The sequence below is a fragment of the Necator americanus genome, chromosome I (assembly GCF_031761385.1).
Source record: "Necator americanus strain Aroian chromosome I, whole genome shotgun sequence".
NCBI classification, from domain to species: domain Eukaryota; kingdom Metazoa; phylum Nematoda; class Chromadorea; order Rhabditida; family Ancylostomatidae; genus Necator; species Necator americanus.
Window position 1 is genome coordinate 27826331 of NC_087371.1, and position 21107 is coordinate 27847437.

Below are 21107 nucleotides of genomic sequence, written 5' to 3' on the forward strand. Positions count from 1 at the left end.
GCTTCAGTGAGCGAGACAGGCTTCATGAGTCAGAAGGAGAGGAAGTGTGCCCACGTAGTTAGCCGAAAAAAAGAAAAAGTGGAATCTAGAGAGAGTTTTCACCTCCTGCCACTTACCCGATCAAGACACCATGTAGTCAGTGTCTTGATTCTCTCAAACAACTCCGTAAGTTTGGAAGATGGCAGACATAAAAAAGAGTGTTAACGCCTGCGCTACGCTTGCTCTAATGAAGCAATAGAATCCATAATTCATGACAATTTCGTTGTACGGTAAGGCAGGTGTAACGCAGTGGCAAGAGGTTTACTCGTGTCTGCATGTTTTGAAATTCCTTAGATCAGCCAAGATTTTTCCCTAAAGTGGCGAAAAATTGCTACTAGACTTGCCTAAGAAGATAAAGACGTTTATTAGATGCAGCGGTTGGTCCCTGCAATTCATTCTACGGCCCCATAAGCCCATAAGCCTCAAACGATTCTGATTGAAGAAGAACGGCGGTGAAACATCCCAAGATTGTTGTTTGATGCCGGTACTTCATTTTAATGTACGGTGTTCATTGAACAATATCAATAATAACTTCGTTCTAAACATCAGTGGTATGAGGTAATTCTGAATTTCCTTTGCATGTTCTCGTAACTCTTTCTTCCTTCTTGCTGTTCGGTGACAACTCTTCCACTAATTTAGGAGATCCTTCAGTATCTTTCGAAATTTCCATCAGCTTCGTTAAGGTCTGCTTTTAATCACTTCTTTTTTCTAAATCTCCAGCAGACTTCAGAAAAAAAAACCTCCTTCTTTTGCAGAGTATCTTTTTTCTTATTTGGCTGCTTCAAAAAACGAATTGCAAGTCTCTTTCCTGTTGTTTTTAGAAACGAAAGTGACTAAGCAATCCAAAATCTTTATCTTTAGATTGCTACCATATATATATATATATATATATATATATATATATATATATATCACCTTGACTTGATCACCTTGACTCCCGTTGATCTTCGAACTGGTCGAGCGGGCGCCAGTAATTCTTCCATTTGTCCCGATCGCGTGCCAGAGTAGCCCAGTGGTTCCTCCTTTCGCGTGGGACACGAAGAGCATCATATTTTTCTTTGAAGGACTTCGTGAAGAAATCTGACAATCGGGTCGGCGGTCTTCCTGTAGTGTGCTTAATATCGCGGGGAACGCGGCGACATTTGCCAAGGAAAGTAATATATATATATATATATATATATATATATATATATATTACTTTCCTTGGCAAATGAGATTGAGGTCTCGTTCACAAGTCTGATTGCTACCTGCTCATGGTGGCCCTGCTGTAACTAAATGTTATCAGGCGTTCGAGTCTACGCATTGGGAACGCACGAACTATATAAGCCACACTGTTATAAAAAGATCAAAAGGTCAAAAGATTTCCAACCATTGCATTAAAGGGTGCTGTCGCACAGCACATCGTCGAAGCCCACAACCTGAAAGGTCAACTGCCCGAAGGGAGCATGGAATTTTTGGGAGAAAGCATTCCTTTGGTCACGCTAAATTGCTTGTCGAGGGAGACACTGTCGAGTGTCTCCAACAAACCACCTTGTCTAGGCTTCTGCGATATCTCTGTGTGCTGTTTGCTGCACTGCAGGGAACAGGCATGAGAGATCAGCCTGTCATCAACACTGGAAATTGTAACATACACTGCGGCGATGCCGATGAGAAGAAAGTAGGTGGGTACGCGAGAGGAACCATCACAACAAGCTGGTAAAAGAATTTAACGTCGTCTAGATGTGCCTTTGTATGACTGTAGGATCGCAGAGTACAGAATCTGTGGATCGTAAGTGCTCGCGCACTTACAGAAACCGTTGAAGGCAGCAGGAAGAGCGTCTTCTACAATGAACTCAGTGCGTTGCTGTTTATAATGGCCAGTCACCAGGTGGTCATTGTCGGAATCAACACAAATGCGAAGATGGGACTCGAACAACAATTCGATTTGCTAGGAAAATGGTATTATTCACCAAGCGCATAACGACCCTCTGGCTGACTTATGTGTATATGTGCTCCATCATCGACGCCATCGGTTCACGTGGCAAGGGTCAACGCTTTCAACGCCTGAAGAGCAGCGCAAGCGGAAGATGAGGCTCTTAAACTTAAGCTTAACTGCGTTCTGAACAGGAATATTCCTCGTTTGAATATCCGGAAAACCATACCTGTTTGGGACGTTGCATTTGACTCTTCCACCAGCCAGTTCTTCTCAGCCTTAAGATTCACAAGACGAGACGGTTCCACAAGAGGAAGGGAGGAGTTCTTTCTCAAGTGAAAATCGAAATGAGAGGTCTGAAAGACGATGAATGCAGAACAAAATTTCCGCCAACGTGAGACTATTCATGTTGGAGTACGGACCAGGAAAAAACTTTGCGATGCGAATTCCTTCACAAAGTGGATCCAGGATGCTGCAAGGGAAACGCTCCCGGTTCTATTGTCGCGGAAGAAGTTTGCCTTTGCATCTGCGGAAACAAAATCTACATACAATTCTGTATGTGTCGCGCGCAGCGCTGGTGACTTCAACTAGGAAAAGCGTCTTAGAAGGAAACTGCGTCGTCAACTGCAACAAGACCGCGATAACGAGTGGAGGTCTAGAGCAATGGAGTTTGAGAAGGCGTGGGAGGACAGGAACCCGCGGAAAGCCTATGCTCTACTGAAGTATAGCAGCAAAATGAAGAGATGTTCCCCTGTCCTCAACACTGCCAATGGGGTAACTGTCAGTGAAGCAACCCTTCCAATTTGGAAGGAACACTTCAAGACCTTACTGAACCGGCTAGCACAGTCAGCTCCTGAACTCGAACACGTTCATAGATCGACATATGCGGTTAACGAGGAGCCACCGACCGAGTCGGAGGTCCTGGTCTGTATTCAAAAAATGAAGAATGGAAAATCTGGTGGAGACGGCGGGATTAGCGCAGAAATGCTAAAATATCTTCCTCCGTCTGGGATTCGTGAGATGACAAAGATCATCCGTTCAATATGAATAGACGAAAGGATACCTGATTCGTGGAGACACGCTATCATAATTCCCCTCCACAAGAAGTTTCACCGTCACGGACCCAAGGAATTATCGAGGAATCTCTTTGCTGCGTGTTATGTACAAGGTAGTGGAGCGCATTATCCTGGATCGACTTATCAAACATCGCGAAGAAAGAACGCGCGACGAGCAAGCTGGCTTTCGTCCTGACCGATTTACGATTGACCAGGTGTTCATCGTCAGGAGAGTGATCGAAATCTGGCAGCGGTATTCGAAGCCATTGCAACTAGCGTTTCTGGACTTTGAAGCCGCGTTCGACTCTCCTCGCCGAGACCGTCTTTTCAACGCGCTCCGCGCCGATGGAGTACCAGGAAAGTTCGTTCGCTTGCTTGATGATATGAATCAACGAACAACTGCTGCAGTTCGAACACCAGCCGGATGTACAACACCGTTTGAAGTGATAACTGGAGTAAGACAAGGGGCAGTGGCAGGACCTCTCCTGTTCAATTTCGCAATTGACGACATTATGCGAAGAACAGTCGACCAGTGTCCTGCCGACATTGTCTTAGCACCATCAGGGTGCCCCTTGACTGACCTCGAGTACGCCGACGATGTTGTTATATTCGCGGAAAGCAGTAGGAAACTTCAACATGTTGCCAACCTTGTATCGAAGCTGGCTGCAGCCTATGGACAACGCCTACGCGCTGAAAAATGCAAGCAGATGTGGATCTCTTCGAGACCGCGAACGGGAATCAGGGTGGACGGACAACCGATAGAACTCGTCGATGAGTTCTGTTACCTAGACTGCATGCTGAAGAACAATGGCAGCTACGAGAGAGATGTTCAGCAAAAATGCGCTAAGGCCACATCTGCATTTAACTCCTTAACGAAATGCCTGTGGTCGACCTCCATCACCAACGAAGTCAAGCTGCGAGTTTACCTATCCGCAATTCGCCCCATCATGATGTACGGATAGGAGAGTTGGACAGCACCGTCAACAGTTATGGAGAGGCTTGACTGCACGGAACGAAAGCTGCTTAGACGGCTACTTGGCTACTTTTGGCCTAGGGTATGTCACCATGAAGATTTTTACGCAAAAATTGATGTGGTATACTGGCGGATGACACGTGGAAGACATCAACATCTTGCACCGCCATCGAAAGTGGTTAAAGTAAATCGTCTTCGCTTCTTTGGTCATATATTAAAGGAGACCGGCAGATCGCCTTGTTCAACGAGTTCTGAGGAGTTCGTCGGGTTCGAGCTGGAAGAAGCCACCTGGCCGAAAATGGAAGTTCTGGACTGAGGTGGTGAAAGAGTACCTGAGGACACTCGGCGTGGATAGGCAGTTCAGGGGAGACGTAAGGATATGAATATGAAATAACGACGAATGGATTGATTCTGTGCGCAGAAGATCGAGAAGATTGGGCAGAGCTGTTTTCAAGGACGGCACACTTCGGCAAAGATGCGGGTAATCGCGTCAGGCGATGACATCAGCCCGCCGATTAAGTCAAGTAAGTCACAGCAAGTGAATCACCTTGATCACATTGACTCCCGTTGATCTTCGAACTGGTCCAGCGGACGCCAGTAATTCTTCCATTTGTCCCGATCGCGTGCCAGAGTAGCCCAGTGGTTCCTCCTTTCGCGTGGGACACGAGGAGCATCATATTTTTCTTTGAAGGACTTCGTGAAGAAATCTGACCATCGGGTCGGCGGTCTTCCTGTAGTGCGCTTAATATCGCGGGGAACCCAGTCGCTCACGGCTCCGGTCCAACGGTTGTCATCAAAGCGCATCACCTGTCCGGCCCACCTTATTTTACTTTCCTTGGCAAACGCGGCGGCGTCTCTAATCTTCGATCGCTGACGTAGGAGAGAGCTTCGAATCCCGTCCCTCACTTGCGTGAAACGAGGTCTCCTAGCATCACTCTCTCAGTTGCGCGTTCAATGACGCTCACCGAGTTTTCTTCCTGCTTGTGAAATGCCCAGGTTTCCGAAGCATATGTCAAAGCAGGAAGTACGGTGGTGTTGAAGAGGTGAGCACGGAGCCGGGTGTTCCTGGTCTTCTTCACTACATCCTCGATGCTTTTGTACGCTCCCCAAGCCGCTCGTCTCCTTCTGCCCAGCTCGGGGGTCAGGTCGTTCATCATGTTCAGTTCCCGACCCAGATAAACGTAGCTGGTGCATTCGGATATGTTCGTTCCGTTGAGCAGTGAATGGGGCATCCGAGACCCATCCGTTCCGCATGAACATCGTCTTTTGTAGATTCAGCTGAAGACCGATGCATCCACATGTTTCGTCGAATTCGGTCAGCATTCGTTCCGCGTGGCTGATGCTAGGTGTTACCAGTAAGATGTCATCAGCAAAGCGCAAATGGTGTAGCTGCCGACCATCAACCTTCACTCCCATGTCGTTCCATTCCAACTTTCGCATTGCGTTCTCGAGGGTGGCTTTGAGTATTTTGGGTGGAATTGTATCACCCTGTCGGACCCTCTTCTTCATTTTAATGATGATGTTCTTGTAGAATGGCGAAATTCCGGTCGTGAAGTTACTGTACAACTCTCCTTTATGAAGTACCTTTATGTACTGAGTAGGGACGCCTTGGTTGTCCAAGGCTTCCACGACCGCTTCCGTCTCAACTGAGTCGAAGGCCTTCTTTAAGTCGATGAAGGTGAGACAGAGCGGCATCTTGTACTCTCGTGATACCTCGATGAGTTTCGAAACAGTGTGAATGTGGTCAATCGTGCTGAATCCTTTTCGAAACCCTGCTTGCTCGCATGGCTGTCCTTCATCCAAGACTTTTTCAATCCTATTAAGGATTACTCTTGTTAAGAGCTTGTAGATGACGGACAGTAGGCAGATTGGGCGATAGTTGCCGATGTCATGTGGATCTCCCTTTTTATACAACAACACGGTCTTGCTGGTCTTCCACCGTTTAGGAACCTTGCATTCCGACAGATAACGTGTAAAGAGCCTCGTCAGGGTGTTGATGAGTACTGGCGGAAGGCTCTTCAGGTGTTCTGGTCTTATTCTGTCGGGACCGGGTGCCGTACGATTTCTTACCGACATGATAGCATGTCGTATTTTGGACGGGAGAACCTCTGGAATGACTTGTCCATCTTCCCTCAGATGGTGAGGAGGCAAGTGGACATGGCTGTCGAAGAGATCAGAGTAGGAGTCGTAGATGATTTTCTCCATCCCCCTTCTCGATGCAATGGTTGTTCCCTTTGGGTTCCGGAGAGCAGTCATCCTCGTCTTGCGACTGGCGAATTCTCGACGGGCATAGCGGATACTTCTCCCCGCCTCTGCAGCTTCAGCCAGCACTTCTGCTCTTCTCTCTTTAAGGTCTTCCCTTATCGCCTCTCGGCAAAGCCTTGCGAACTCGGACGTGAGTTCTTGGTTCCCTGCGGCTCGTGCTGCTCCACGCTGGCGTATCAGCTCAAGAGTTTGAAGAGACAGGCGCCTCTTGGTGGTTTTAAAACTCTCAGCCTTCTTCGCGCAGTCGTGAAGGTGTTCGACAAGCCGGTCATATTCCTCGTCGATGTTGTCCATTGCGGAATCTTCCAAAAGCCGGCTAGCGTAGCGAAGAGATCCCAGTTGATGGTAGTCCTGGGATTTCTCTCTCTGAACCTGGCGGCTTTCTCTGCTCCCCTTGTGAAGGAAAATCTTCCTCGGAGGAGGCGATGGTCCGATCCCGTATAGAACTTTGGTACAACACTGACGTCCGTCAGGCAGAACCTTTTATTGACGATGATGTGGTCTATTTCATTACGGTACCCTCCACCTGGTGACTCCCACGTCCAGCGTAGAGAGAAGGGCTTCTGGAATTGCGAGTTCCCATGGATGGTCTTAGTCGTCATGATGAACTCTGAGAGCCTCTCTCCCTGGTCATTCCATTGTAGGCCGTGGGTCCCGATGTGAAGTTCCTCCGGCGTTCTTCTTGGGCCAACCTTAGCGTTGAAATCGCCAATTATGACCTTGTAGAAGGCATGATCTTCTTGGTAGAACTTCTCCAGGTCCATATAGAAAACTTCGACTTCTTTTTCTTCGTAGCTTGATGTTGGAGCGTAAGCGACGAAGATAGCTGGTATTGGGCCACATCTTCTCATCCGCAGACATCCGATTCGGGTCGTAAGTTGTTCAAAAGAGTCGATGTTCTTTGCCATACTCGTGTTGACGAGGACGCCAACTCCACCAACACCTCTACTGTCGCATGTTCCTAAGAACAGTTCTTCTCCAGTTTCATATACGGCGTTGAGAGGGTGACGTCGTCTCGTCTCGGTCAGATCGCGATCCTAGTCCTTTTCCGTTTTGGTAGTCTACATGACTCCTGCAACCCCGTCCTACCTGGCGCTACCGTACCAGGCTTTCCTCCGGAATTAGGAGACTCTTTACTATTATTGTGTTTTGCTTAAAAATTTCAAAACCCATGGGCAGGTTGCAAGCCTCTAGTCCCTTGAGTTCCTGGGAGAACTTTCGTTCTCCCGGTGTGGACATGTGGAGCTTATTTGTTGGATTCGACTCCAAACCGCCTCCCTTGCACCTCCCAGTCACTTGATTGCAGGCTTTTGGCCGGACCGACGTGCGGGATACAAGGATGTCATGAGTCAGTCCTGGCTCAGCAGAAACAGGGAGTCCATCCCCTGAATCCACCTGCGTCTCTGGGCAAGCGCAAGGTCGCTTTTGGTCCGCGATTAGCCCGCTATCCGCCACCCGGGGACGCGCCACGTAGCCTCGCGACTAACCTTCTGTGATCCCTCTAGTGAGGGAGATCCGTGGGTGTTGTGGGTAATTTACCTATTTGAGGTGGAACAAGCAAAAGTTGATAGTCTTCGTCCAACGAAGTAGTATAACGGTGCTGGTGGTAGAGCACGTGCATCAACTGGAACGCTTCCAGAGTGAGTATTAATCGAGTAGTGTGTGCCGAAATCGCTGCTGAACTCATCAGCGCTTCTCGAAGACGTCCTCTGTAACGTGGAAGACTTCTTACGTGGCGCGCGTATAATCTTGATTGCCTACAGGACTTGAAAAACGAGGCAGCAGTAGTTCTTGAAGCAAATCGCACTAACTGTAATTGCAGTGATAAAGAGTTGCAATTCATGGATATAAGCCATGAGAAGATTTGATGTGCGGGCTTGCAGACGATTAAGGTACCTACTTTTTGAAACGCTAGAATGGCGGCATCGCAAATGGTTTTCAGCTGGTGATGGGTGGTGGGCTATTCGTCCAACCTGTTTTCGTTCCACTTCCGGAGTCGTTTCGACCTCCGAAGGGCTCTCTACCAAGGATGGAATCTGTGACCTGATGGAGTTGGTTCGCGCTATATACTCATACACTACACGTAATTGAGCATGCACATAAGGATTCGCCTTTAAGGGTGTATCTTTCCTGTGACGTTTGACATTTCGTGTGCTTGTTTCCGCTGTCGCTCTATTGTCGCGATAATCTCTCTCAATTCCAGTTCGTTAGAAGTTGGAATGAGGTTGCGACGTGCTTCTTCTTGCGCGAGCGACGTTATCCTCCGCTTGACATCTGACGTCATAGATGTTAACACGGTGGACTTTATACCTGATGGAGGACTCGCCGGTATTTGTATGGCCGCTTGCTTATGCGTAAATTTTACGGGTGACTTACATGCTGCTTGGGCCACGCACTACGCGCTGTCTAAAGCGATAGAGGTGGTAAATTGCGCTAAAGACGATGATGTAATGTTGAGTGTGTGCGAGAGAGGAAAATGAGTATAGGTAGAAGAGACAAGAACAGATGGAACAGATTGCGATGTGACGACGACGATAAGCTCTTCATGACGTTCACAACTCGAACGTCAGGATCATTCACTTGATCATGCATTTCTACTGTCTCCAAAATCTCTTTAATCTTCCGTGGGCTATTTTACTACCAAATAAGATAGCAGTGTCGCGAAATAATGTTATAATAATGCCTGAGATTTTGTATGCGGTAGAAATGGATAAGAAGCTTTGGATAAAGCTCAACATTACGTCTTACATTTTAGACTGCGAATCGCAGAATATGCAAAACAAAAGTCAAAAGGAATAAACTAGAGCTTCATGCATAGCTTCCTAGCAAGAACGGACAACGAAGTGGTCGAACAGTAAGACATATGACGGCCAAAGAAGATGTGCTCTTATAGCATACGGCGGAGTATCTTCATGATCACCCTTGGTAATATAGCTCAGTGGGTTATCGCCAAATACGAATGGATATTGAATAGGTAATATTACTGTAAGTGTATGATTAACTACTACTACGATTGTAAACTACGCTTAACTACAATAAACTACCGTGAACTACTATAACTAAGCGATAAAGAAGTTAGACGGTAAGCAAAGCAAAGCAAGAAGGAAAGAAAGAGAGAAAAAAGGAAAGCAAAAAGCAAAAGCAAAGCAGGGAAAAATAAAGGGAAACAAAGTAAGAAAACGCAATAAAGTATAAAACTAATGCAAAAACTTACAAATAAGCGAAATACAGCGGCGCAAATGACGCCCTACCTTTAGAAAGAAAGGATCCCACACCAGTGGAAGACTTCGCGAACAGTTCTCATAAGAAAGCTGACCCAGAGCGCCTTCAGAACTACCCCTGATATGCTTGCTGACCGTTTTATACAAAGTATTTACTAAGATCATCCTCATGCGCATATCTAGGACACTGGATGAACCCTAGTCTCAAGAACAAGCTGGATTCCTGCAGGGATTCAGCTACTTGGACCACATCAAGACCAAGTCAAGAGTCATAGGGGCTTGCCATTAATACCGCCTGCTCCTTGCTCTAAATTTCGTCGACTATGAGAAACCCTTCGACAGCGTAGAAACGAATGCAATACTGTCAGCGCTGGTTGATCAAGGTGTGGAAGCGTCGTATTTGAGGAGATCAACTAACTGTTACGATCGATACATCACTAATACATACAGCTTTTCTACCGCCCCCTCACCATACCCGCTGAAATGGGGTACGACAAAACGATACTGTGTCTCTGTGTGCATTGCAATGAATAATGAAATCTGTTTCTTGGCGAGAAAGGGGAATACGTGTTGAAAAAATAAAGTGATAAAGTGAAAATAAGCAGAAAGAAGACACAGCTCACGAAAAAGGCCTACTGCGAGGACGAAGGAGTGCAACTTGAAGGCTTCCAAATCGTGGAAACTTCCTCATACGTATACCTCAAACGTTCTATGAACATGGAGAACGACTTGAAGGAAGAACTGAATAGGAGGATGAGAACAGCATGGACAAACTGACGGACCAATATCTCCGTGCTCGTTTGTTGGACTCAACAAGTCTTCTAGCGCTCTGTTACACAGCGGAGACGTGGGGCAGACACCGCTGCCACGTCTACGAAGCGACTTACTACCCAGAGAGCCCTTGAGAGATGTTTTCTGAAGTTCAACCGGCGCATACAACACCTGGCCGGTATTCGCACCAGGTCTTCCGACTTAAGAGGAATGTCCCGTCTTTGCGACCCAGCGGAATATATCATGACATATAATAACGGGCTTATTCTGTCACGTGTGCGTGTGTGTGTCAGTCGCGAAATTCGAAAAGGGGGGTGCGACGGGTCCACCAGCGTCGGATAGGTGCGCCGCCGCCAGTTATCAACAGGAGGGGGTGCGACTGGTCCACCGGCGTCGGATAGGTGTGCCGGCGCCAGGTAGCTATGATATGGGGTGCGACGGGTCCACCGGCGTATATGAGTTTTCCTCCTGTTTCCTTCCAAGTTATCAAGTTGTCGATGAATGATGTTTAAGCACAAAATGACGTGAAAGACTTTAACCAACTGATAAAGATGACGTTCTACGTCAGATCATGTAAACTGTTCGCTAGTATTTAAGCAGACGTTTGCATGCATGTTTCCAATTTCTGAGCAAAGCCACGGCTATGGAACGGCTGCAACCATCTATCTTTTCGCCATGCACACGATGTTATTGCGCACCATTTCGATGTCGCGAGACCCGTCGCACCCCCTCTATAGGTATCTGGCGCCGGCGCACCAATCCGACGCCGGTGGACCCTTCGCAGGGCATATAATAGCTGTCTGGCGCCGGCGCACCAATGCAACGCCGGTGGATACGTCGCACCCTATTTTAGTGATATCTGACGCCGGCGTACCAATCGGACCTCGGTGGACCCGTCGCACCCCTTTTTCGAATTTCGTCACACACATACACACGTACACACACACGGACTAAGCTCGTTATTGTATATGTATATGTATACCACTTTAATCATGATCATGATCATGATTAAAGTAGAAAGCTATATCCTGGAAGGATATTGTGTTCTTTATTTTCCTCACAACTTCATGTATTCTTTTTCTTATACTGTTTGTGTTTTCGTCTCACCATTAAAAGAGACTTATTATGAATGACAGTATGCGTGCAATTCGCAACGCGTCAGCGATTTTGCGAGGGGAACGGTTTCCAGCACTTATTTGATTTATCTGTCTGAACTTCCGGCTAATGCTGGACTTTCAGAAGTCTTGTAGTGGTCGCTTCCCTCGCCTTGAGTGGTCAATAAAAATCCAAAGCGGGGTCACTTTTCGCAAAATTTTTGTCAGAGAACAGAACCTGCTTCTGATGCTAACATCGGTTCTCCTCGCTATTTTTGAAACGAAAACATTTTTGAACAAAACAACAACAACATAAACATCTTTCATATTGTGATTATATTAGGCTTAGAAATAAGCTCGTAAAGTTCTATATTATAATTTATTTTATGATGACTCTTTCGTAAAGTGTTTGGATGTTTTGAAAGTCTTCCCGTTACTCTACAAAAAAGTTACACCTGTATTAAATATTTAAATTTCTGATTATTTTATAGCCTTAGAGATGAATACCCATTAAAATATTCTTCGTTATTATTTACGACCCGTTTCCACTTATCAACCTATTAGTTGATGCCGTTTCGCCAGAAAGTGCGAAAAAAGTAGATGTCGGAAGTGCTGATTTTTTACTTCTGGATATTCTTTTTCTAAAGTAAAAAGTAATAAAAAAAAGTAAATAAATTATTCGAAAATGATTACACCAGTTTTGTAGAGCAAAGATAACTTTACCAAACACCAAGCAAATCATTATAAAATAAAATTTAATACAAAACTCTGGGAAGTTATCCTAATACCTAATACAACAATGCCTAGGAGTAGATCTATACCTGATTTCTCTGGATATTTAACCACTTTTAGATAGTGCTTCAACAGCACTGACTTCCTCTAATACTATTGCAACGAAACCAACTGATTCGAGTGATATGATGACCGATACAGTGCGATAGTGTCATTACGAATAATTCTTTAATAAATCTTCAATCAAATCTTTAATTCTCCCCAGTTGTACAAAAATCAAAAAAAAAAAAACGGCACTACAAAAGTGAAGCACAATTAAGTTAAATCGGGAATGCAATTGATTTCTGCGATTGGCGGATCTCAGTTGTCTGTCATGCAATATCGACCGGAAATACGGCATCCTGCTCACATAGTATGCATAAAGACCGTAAACAAAGAACAACGTTTAACGCAATTTTCAGAACGACTTCACTTTTTGAAATGATGTTAAGTAGTATTTCTATTTTAGGGAAACAAAAAAAAAGTTCTTAAAATTTAAACTCTAAACGTACGTGAATTTGATGTTTATAGAACGCCTACTCAAGGAAAATTCAAGAATGGAAAACGAAAAAAGCCGAATTGTGAGGCAGCCAAAAAAAATTTACCGACGGTGAGCGTTGACTGCTACCGTCACACAGAGGAATTAGAGCAGATAGCGGTGAATCAGTGATCAGAGAGGAAAGTTTGAACATCAGCAAACCATCTTACCCTCTCAAAAGCCTCTTAAAATAATTTGCTTGTTTCCGAGCATATTGTGTGCATGTCAGGAACGTCCATAGCACACAGAAATTTGTTTTCGCAGGCAAGAGGTGATTTTGTAAACCTCGAAGTAAGAATGGACGTTGAGAATGAAATATGTGGAAGAAATCTGGGCATAGAAAGTGTTGCTGTGCCTGTTCCAAGGCTATGCGTGCGTTTACATGTCTCCATATGTATGCCCATGGTGCCTCAGAGATATGTATGTGATGTCGACGCTCATGTGCACAACCGGTGAACAACCGAGTTTTCTCCTCGCGAGTACCGCAACCTCACATAGGGCAAAAATTATGAAAGAGAGAGCTGACTCGAGAGGTACAAGCCTTTCACATATGAGAAAATGAGTTTTGTCCTATGTGAAACGTTTAGCAACTGAACGTTAACTCTTGCGGTGGGATATTCTAATATTCTCAAATCGAAGTTAGAAAGGTACGATAAGATGAAGGAGACATAAGCACACTAAGACACTAACACTTGTACTCTCACAAAATCTGCTTTCGCAACACCCCAAATTTTAGGTGAAAACACATATTTTATTCAATCATCAACAATTCCAAACAACAATTCCTTCATATTGACACAAGTGGGTTGGAGTCGTTTTTTTTTGTGCTGTCATCCGTCGTAAGGAAGAAATTTACTCTTTTTGAAGAAATGCAGTGCATGCGAACATGGTGCAAACATATTTCCTCCAATTGATTGAACACCAAAATGCTGTACACTTTGCTTGTTTGTTTCGTGAAGAATTATTCTAGTTCAGTCTATTTTATCATGCTGTAGAATTTATAATTTGAGCTTGAAATAAAGAACGGAAAAAAGGATGAGAAGGTGACAGCTAAGAGATATCCTGGAAACATTGGAATCTGCAGTTTATAATCCTTGAACCAGCGAGCCTACAAAGGATTTTTCCTTTCATCGAAAGGCGAACTCATTTCAAAAACAGTGTAAAAGAGGCACAGGTACAAAGAGGTAAATTGGTTGTGCAGTCTCAGTGAACCTCTTACCGACTGCGTCACACCCGCACCACACCAAAAACAAATCGAAAATTAGGTAAAGTTGCACAGGGTGTTCTCTGTTGTGGTACAACAGAGAACATTTTAGCAATATATTAGCTAGTAGTGCTATGCACTAGATCACCTTACTGTTCCGTTGTGGGAATACGAGTAAATGCCCGCAGTGAAAACTTCAAAACGAGCGACTTCACATTTCTTATAAGGGAAGAAAAATGAGCGATGTGCAATGAAAGTTGGATTGTTGAAGTTGAAAGATTGGAAAAGTTCACATTCAGCTGAAATCTGTGTTCTCTGTTTGCTTTTCTTCTCAGGAACGTGGTTATTTATTTAGATGAGTTGTGGAACATCTTAATACTGCTATATACTAGTCTGATTGCAAATAGTTCATTTATACTGTGTACTGTAGATGAGTGAGAGGAATCTCAACACCGTTTCTTCTAGTCCGCTCACGCGCTGCAGAGTCCATCAGAACAGAACGGCAATCCGATATCAACGCAGCGGTTGCAGGTAGGCCCTACCTTGTACATTGGAGAACCAACAACACCTCCTCTGGAAGATACTCTTTTAATTATATCAATTAATTAAATAAATAAATCTAATCTTTGTCTGAAGTTTAACGAACCTTGGAGTAAAATGGCAAACCACGTTCATAAACGAATAGCAATTTGCTATCGAGCAACCAACTTCCCTCTCAGTATCCCAAACCATCTTAATTTACAGCATGAAGTTTTCATTTTTGAAGTATCCTATTTCATTCTGTTCTGTATAAAAATGCTGCTGATTCACCTTCGCAAAATTTGGTATTCCAAGAGTTGTTCGGTAAATATACTGTGGCTTCGTGCCCTCCGGAGGCAGTCTTCCAATGTTTGGTTCATTCTTCCAACCGTTAATAGCCTTAACAAGAATATGAAAGAAATCTGGAGTTTTCCTACGTGACTCAAGTTGTCCACCATTTTTGCGACATTGTCATACGCAGTATTAGTTCCCCTATAGATGTACCTGGTTTCAGCATAATCAGGTGTCCCCGAGTCCCTGTCTTCGCACTCTTCAGCCCAGTTGATAGCACTGGTTTCTGCCTCACAATTATATGTCTAAAATATGAGGAAACGAGGAATGATGTCTGCTTAACACAATGTTCAGAAATCTCATTCTTATACTCACAAGTTTTATCATTTTCGATGCCTTTCGAGCTTTTCTGTTTGAAGTTGTAAAAAAACGGCCTTGGGCAACTTGTGATCTATTGGATTCATTGCTCAATTATAGCTAGCAAGATAAGAACGACAGCGACGGAACGTACCTGATCTGGTTGATTTCTTCTAGGAATAGCTTCCTTACAGAATCGGTCAATACCTGATTCTCCGGGCACATCGTGTTCTGATCTTGAAAATAAGATTGGAATAAGCAATATTCACGGCCCAGATTCAGTTGTTGAAATCCACAAAATGGTAGTTATGGAAACAACTGATATTGGCAGAGTCTTCCTCGATTTTCCCAGTTAAGGTTGTTTTTGAATTGTCGTATTGAACAATTTGACTTGAATTTACGATGGGCAGTGGACTTGATTATACCATGAAATCTCGAGAAGATCTCATGAGTTCATTTAAGCGAAGGAGGAACATCGAAACAGCATGCACGCACGACTTCAGTCTTATGAAAGCGAATATAAAACCAAGACGACTGCGTCTTTTTTCATTTTCTAACTGTACCATATATACTTATATACTGTAACATCGGAGAGTTCAAAAGGAGAGGCAAAGAAGATGTGTAACAATGTCTGTAAACACATAGAACACGAAAACACGACGGAGCCGATTTTGAAATTAGGGTCCAAATATTAGCGCACGAATCTAAAACGTTGGCTCGAAAATCGCTGGAGGCATTTTGGATCCAAGCTAAAAATCCTAAAATGAACCGCAAGGGTGAATGTCTGTCGATAACGAGGGAACTAGCGCCATATCTCGAATGGTTCGCCCGATCCGAATGTGACATTCGAACCATTCGCCCTCGTGATCGATCAGTCACCGGTCCATGCTGAGCGTTTCCGATCTAAGGTGAGCATTCAGTGTAGTCGCTAAATTTATGATTGAATGTAGGCATGGAGTTTATCAGTTTAGTGGTGGAGAGGTTGGTCGCTTGAATTGTAGATTGAATATCGCCCTTTTCAGGCTCTGAAGAAGGCGATATAGCCGAAACGTTAGCCAATTAATTTATTTAACAATCTCGTGTACAGTTTATCAAACCCGATAATATAAATATCTGTAAATTAGTTGTATACATTCGAGTGTTAAAACAACGGGTGCAGTAACATCCACTTCCCTAATATGCTTTCCCCTACTTCTAAAAGAGAGCCCACATAGAAAATTGAGCACGTTCATTATATTTATCTGTATTTTTGGTGTTCTTCCGTGCAAAACATGTCTCCTACCGGAAGTGAGAGCACATCTCACGCTCAAAGACTGGCACTATACCAGAAGAAGTGTATCAAGAATGTCGAAAAATGACTTATAGTCAACGGACTACAACTGACCACATTTTTTCTCTTTTCTCTTCTCAATTTGCCTATCCAATGTATCCAACTTTGTGTTATCACCCATCTTGTGATTGCATTAGGTTTGGAAATAAGTTCGTAGAGTTCTGTGTTGTATTCTCTTCATAATGATTTGCTTGCTCTTTGGTAAAGTGTTAGTATTGTACTATTTGAAAAAGCTCACTCTGCTTCACCAACTGTAATAATTGTTCTTTTGAATAGTCTAATTTTTCTTATTTTTCAACCTTGGAGAAGGGATCCAACAGCAAAAATAAACACCTTCGACACCTACTTTTCTCTTCGATTTCTTACGAAACGGCATCGACGAAAATTACCGTTTTCATTCCATGGAATACAAAAAAGCTCTCGTCGAATTCAGGTTTTCCAGTGCGAGGCGCATCGTTGAGGTCAAAATCGCCTTTTTTTGAATTTCGCAAACTATTGCTGTGCTTCATACCGTACATCTCCGTACACGCCGCAAATATCTTGAGCGGCTGTGGCAACTTGTCGCCAGAAATCCCAAAGAAAAGTAGATGTCGAAAATGCTACTTTTTTTCGTGAAGTGCAGAGTAAACTCTTTCGAATAATATGAACGTTTTACTACAGAGCAAGCAAACCATTACAAAATCATCCTATATAAATAAATACGAGATTGCTCTGTCTTGTGTGTCACGTAATATTATGAATATATTATGAATGAATAGACACACGTTGGCGTAATTTCGTTCTACATTCTTTGTCTTTCAGACCGGCCATGTCAATTTTCGGTTGAAGAAGAACTCCTCGGTTTCTCTTATGGAGCCGTATCTTGAAGCTGAGAAGTACTCGACGGTGGTCATACTCGAAAGCGACGTCCCAACCGTTCTAGATTTTCAGATCTCTGATTAAGGAATGTTCCTCGTCAGAACGTAGTCGAAGTAAAGTTTGAGAGTTCTTATCTTCCGCTTACGCTGCTCTTGAGGCGTTAAAAGGGTTGCCACATTAGCTGATGGCGTCGATGATTCTTCTTAAACGTGGAAGCGATAATGAGGCCCGTCTGTTCGCACAATTCGACCAGACGGTCACCGTTGTTCGACGTGCGCTCCGCTGCATAACACAATTTTCTTAGCACCTCGGATTGCTGTTCGAGTCTCATCTTTGCATTTGCGTAGACTCCGACAATGACCACCTGCTGGCATGGTATTTTAGACATAAACGCATTGAGTTTATCATAAAAAGCGTCGTTACTGTTGTCCTCAGGTGCATGGGCACTTACGATCCAGAGCTTACCTCCTCTGCGATCCCGCAATCGTAGAAAGATACACCTTGACGACGTTGAGCCAAATTCCTGCACCAGGATGTTATAGTCGTTCATCAGAGCTATCGCGCACCCACATATTTTCGTTTCATCAGCATCACCGCAGTAGATAGTGTAATTTTCGATGCTGGTGACGGGCCGATCTCTCGTGTGTGTTTCCTGCAGTGTATCAACAACACACAGAGATATCGTAAACCCCTTGACAGGGCAGTTTGTTGGAGTTCGCTCGACATTGTCTGGCAGTTCAGACGAAACGAATGGTTTTTGGCGGAGATTTCGTGCTCCCTTCAGGCAACTGACCTTTCAGGTTGTGGGCTTTGGCGATGTGCTGGACGACAACACCTCCTTGCAAAGAATGGTAATCTTTCGCCATATAACAGTGCGTCTCATATAGCTCGTATGTTCCCAATGCGTATACTCGAACGACTGATTGTGTTTCGTTAAAGCGAGGCCACCACTTGCAGGTAGCAAACAGACTCGCATACGCGGCCCCAAGGCTGAAGATATCTAGGAGGACAACGTATTGGGTGTAACAGAGCAAAACGGAGCCGTACTGTCTCTGCTCTTGGCTTTCTCTCATCTGCAACTACGGAACCGTTTGATTTTGCAAAAACCAATTTAGGAAAGATCTTGGTGATTATCTTCATTGTATTTTAATGAGCTTTTCATATATTTCTTTGCACTATTCGTTTGGAAACATAACATAGTTGTAAGTTACAGAACGTACCGCGTTGTATAGAATACAGGAAGTATTTTAAACTTTTTCATAATAATCTTCTCCCTTGTGTGATACTTTTTAATGAGGTTCTTCTTAAGGTGTTTATTGAGGAATGAGTACGAAAAACGAACCTTGTCGTTTATCTCGTCGAGCAGCATCGCCGACGCTTTCGAGTACCTTCAACAAAAGACCTGAGAGAGTGTTATAATGGGGACGTTAACATAGCAGCACAAAGATGAACATAATGTTCAAAAGGCGCACTACGATGAATATTCTATGCGAAAGTTTCTCTTTCATTTGAAACATTTCACTTTGTTAATCACTTCACCACTTTCCAATAAAAAAAAGTAAAAGAAATTTAGTTGTCTTTGCCTATCGCGCATGATAATGAGAACAATGTTCCGAGGTCAAAGATAGAAATACTGTGCTAACAAGTCTTCAGTAGATCATTATGGCTCCGCAAAAACAGCGAGCTGTTGGAAGCTGCTTGCTACCAGCACCAGTTTGGTATGTTTCAACCAAACTAAAATGGAGAATGAACTTCTAAGATAATGTGTTTCTGTATTCTTTTATTCCTCCTCATGCTTTAAGATACATACGATATAAATTAGAAATAAGATAATGCGCAATTTTTCAAAACTACTTTGTTCTAAATCCTTTCGAATTTTCTTGATGAAACTAGCAACCGACTTCGAAAGATTCTTAAGCTGATGACACTACTTTTCTACCACATACAGAAATGCATTGATGAATGCACGTTCGCAAAATATTTATTTAAAATATTTAGATAAATGATGCTCATAAATTATCTTAGAAAGTCCGAAAAGTTTGTAAATTTCTTGCATATGTAGAAATTGTGATTAGCTTGTGTAAAACCCTCAGCTGCAATGTTTTCACTGTCTCTATAGAGAAAGAAAGTCGAATTCAATAGTATCGGCAATTGCTTGAGGGTTTTGTCTACAATGTGTTCATATCTGCAGTAAGAACTGCCAAATAACCCCACAGTCAAGAGTTTGTGCATTTCGAATGCCCTAATTGGTAAATTGGTAGCGAGCATGAAAGAAAAAGCTGACGAAGTTGTTGGTTGTCGTCTATGGATTCATGATCAACGTTGTCAACTATCCTAAGAACCAAATTTTAAGGCAGCATACCCGGAATCTGAGCTGGTGCGGATTGGAGTATCCGTGTACGGGGTCGTGGATTATGGAGACGGGGGTAGTTCCGCTCATCTCTCCCTGCATCACTGCAAACAGCCGCCTCCAGAATGCTGTTTTGTACGACGCCATCTGTTGCAACGCTCCACCCCTTGCACCGCCCTCGCCCTGCAATTCTTCGGAAATTAATTCGGACTGCCCCGATAGGCAGTAAGGGACGCTACGCGTGCAAGGGTGGAGCGCTGCAATTGAAGGCATTGTACAAAACAGCATTCAGAGGCCGGCTGCTTGCAGTGATTGAAGGAGAGATGAGCGGAACCACCCCAGTCTCCATAATCTACGACCCCGTATACGGATACTCCACTTGAAATCCGTACCACCCAAGATTCGTGGTATGCTGCCTTTAAGCCACCTTATAAAAAAAGACCGAAAGGAGGCGCACCCGCGTCTTTTCCCAAGGATTATCTATCTTACTGTATGTCACCTACTTGTTAACAATTGCGATGTGAAGAGGAGGTGAAACTCAAACTTCTGAAGTAACTGTTTATCTCCTTAATAACCGATCTACTTGGTAGTAATGGTATATCCTCGCCGGTAATGCAGCTCTTACTGCTGCAAGGAACGTACAACTGCAGAAGAATAACAGCGAAGCGATGTTCATTCCCTGAAAATATAAATATTCCTTTTATTATTCACTATCTATAACCAAGGCCAAGCAAGGGATGTCGTGCCCCAAGGCGAGAATACTGATCTTGAAGGTTAACTATAAAAGTATGCCGATTGGCCCAGGAAGATGTCATCCACTGCCAAGACATATGCAAGGTCTTCGGAAGAGATCTACTCCATTATCATCAACATTAATTGTGACTTCTGCTTAAGCAAATAATAGCACTGGCCATAAACGGATTTCCTTCTCAACCCAGCAGCAGCTAGGTAAATAACAAAAATTAACTTGATTCTCATTTTAATCCTTCCGGTCACAAAGTGCCATCTTAAACAGTTCCAGCTACAACATTCTGCTCCTCTACCTAATGTTACAGCTGTCATTTAACACAGAAGTGAGATGATTACGATCGCCTGTTTGCCACGAGAAGAAATTCGTATCGCCTCGGAATGTTCCGCATTTTAGGCCGTCCAAACTCCTGAAATCCTTCTAAGGAGGCTGGGATTAACGCGATTCGTCACGGAAGAAGTCTGCAGAGACTATCCAAATCAACTTGTATCTGCGCGCAGCGTGATAATATACGATAGCCAGAAAAATGCTAATAACCCTTCATCCTATGGTTTCACCGAAACTTTTAGGTTAAGAGGAAAGAAATGTGTCGAACACGGAATTAAACTAATGTAGTGTTAGGTAGATCTGCACCGGCAAAAATTGTTAGCAACTTCATCCACAAGATCCTTCATCACAAGTCACTACAGATACTGGACATGAGCTGAATGGACATGTACGCCAAGATTAAGAGGATGGGATGTTACTGTTCCAGACTACATATTTTTACTTTAGTGGTTTCATTTAGAAAGGAGCTTAAGGAACAATTTAG

At 43.8% G+C, this 21107-nt stretch overlaps 8 protein-coding genes across 10 annotated transcripts; 5 read left to right on the plus strand and 3 right to left on the minus strand.

Annotated features, from left to right (window-relative positions):
* Positions 1 to 1627: 1627 nt before the first annotated feature.
* Positions 1628 to 1999, plus strand: RB195_007063 (uncharacterized protein; the record flags this gene model as incomplete). Of its 2 annotated transcripts, none has more annotated exons than XM_064180490.1 (2): positions 1628 to 1700; positions 1830 to 1999. In XM_064180490.1, the coding sequence occupies 2 exons, from the start codon at positions 1628 to 1630 to the stop codon at positions 1997 to 1999; spliced, it is 243 nt and encodes an 80-aa protein (XP_064037356.1). The 2 variants fall into 2 exon arrangements, with proteins under 2 accessions (XP_064037356.1, XP_064037357.1); XM_064180491.1 differs by having other exon boundaries at positions 1628 to 1696; positions 1781 to 1999.
* Positions 2000 to 2614: 615 nt separating this feature from the next.
* On the plus strand, positions 2615 to 2998 carry RB195_007064 (uncharacterized protein; the record flags this gene model as incomplete). The annotated part of the gene is made up of 1 exon (XM_064180492.1): positions 2615 to 2998. The coding sequence occupies one exon, from the start codon at positions 2615 to 2617 to the stop codon at positions 2996 to 2998; it is 384 nt and encodes a 127-aa protein (XP_064037358.1).
* A 112-nt stretch (positions 2999 to 3110) lies between these two features.
* On the plus strand, positions 3111 to 3968 carry RB195_007065 (uncharacterized protein; the record flags this gene model as incomplete). Its single annotated transcript, XM_064180493.1, has 1 exon — positions 3111 to 3968. One exon carries the CDS (start codon positions 3111 to 3113, stop codon positions 3966 to 3968), a length of 858 nt encoding a protein of 285 aa, XP_064037359.1.
* Positions 3969 to 3995: 27 nt separating this feature from the next.
* On the plus strand, positions 3996 to 4295 carry RB195_007066 (uncharacterized protein; the record flags this gene model as incomplete). Its single annotated transcript, XM_064180494.1, has 1 exon — positions 3996 to 4295. One exon carries the CDS (start codon positions 3996 to 3998, stop codon positions 4293 to 4295), a length of 300 nt encoding a protein of 99 aa, XP_064037360.1.
* A 236-nt stretch (positions 4296 to 4531) lies between these two features.
* On the minus strand, positions 4532 to 4783 carry RB195_007067 (uncharacterized protein; the record flags this gene model as incomplete). The annotated part of the gene is made up of 1 exon (XM_064180495.1): positions 4532 to 4783. The coding sequence occupies one exon, from the start codon at positions 4781 to 4783 to the stop codon at positions 4532 to 4534; it is 252 nt and encodes an 83-aa protein (XP_064037361.1).
* Positions 4784 to 4930: 147 nt separating this feature from the next.
* Positions 4931 to 15235, minus strand: RB195_007068 (uncharacterized protein; the record flags this gene model as incomplete). 2 transcript variants are annotated; one of them, XM_064180496.1, is made up of 9 exons in its annotated part: positions 4931 to 6595; positions 6937 to 7205; positions 7784 to 7953; positions 14318 to 14416; positions 14490 to 14575; positions 14654 to 14795; positions 14867 to 14958; positions 15029 to 15104; positions 15165 to 15235. In XM_064180496.1, 9 exons carry the CDS (start codon positions 15233 to 15235, stop codon positions 4931 to 4933), a joined length of 2670 nt encoding a protein of 889 aa, XP_064037363.1. The 2 variants fall into 2 exon arrangements, with proteins under 2 accessions (XP_064037363.1, XP_064037362.1); XM_064180497.1 differs by lacking the exons at positions 14490 to 14575; positions 14654 to 14795; positions 14867 to 14958; positions 15029 to 15104 and adding an exon at positions 7349 to 7629 and having other exon boundaries at positions 4931 to 6610; positions 6709 to 7281.
* A 2123-nt stretch (positions 15236 to 17358) lies between these two features.
* On the minus strand, positions 17359 to 17748 carry RB195_007069 (uncharacterized protein; the record flags this gene model as incomplete). Its single annotated transcript, XM_064180498.1, has 1 exon — positions 17359 to 17748. One exon carries the CDS (start codon positions 17746 to 17748, stop codon positions 17359 to 17361), a length of 390 nt encoding a protein of 129 aa, XP_064037364.1.
* Positions 17383 to 18202, plus strand: RB195_007070 (uncharacterized protein; the record flags this gene model as incomplete). Its single annotated transcript, XM_064180499.1, has 3 exons — positions 17383 to 17454; positions 17983 to 18088; positions 18156 to 18202. 3 exons carry the CDS (start codon positions 17383 to 17385, stop codon positions 18200 to 18202), a joined length of 225 nt encoding a protein of 74 aa, XP_064037365.1.
* Between the last annotated feature and the right edge of the window lie 2905 nt (positions 18203 to 21107).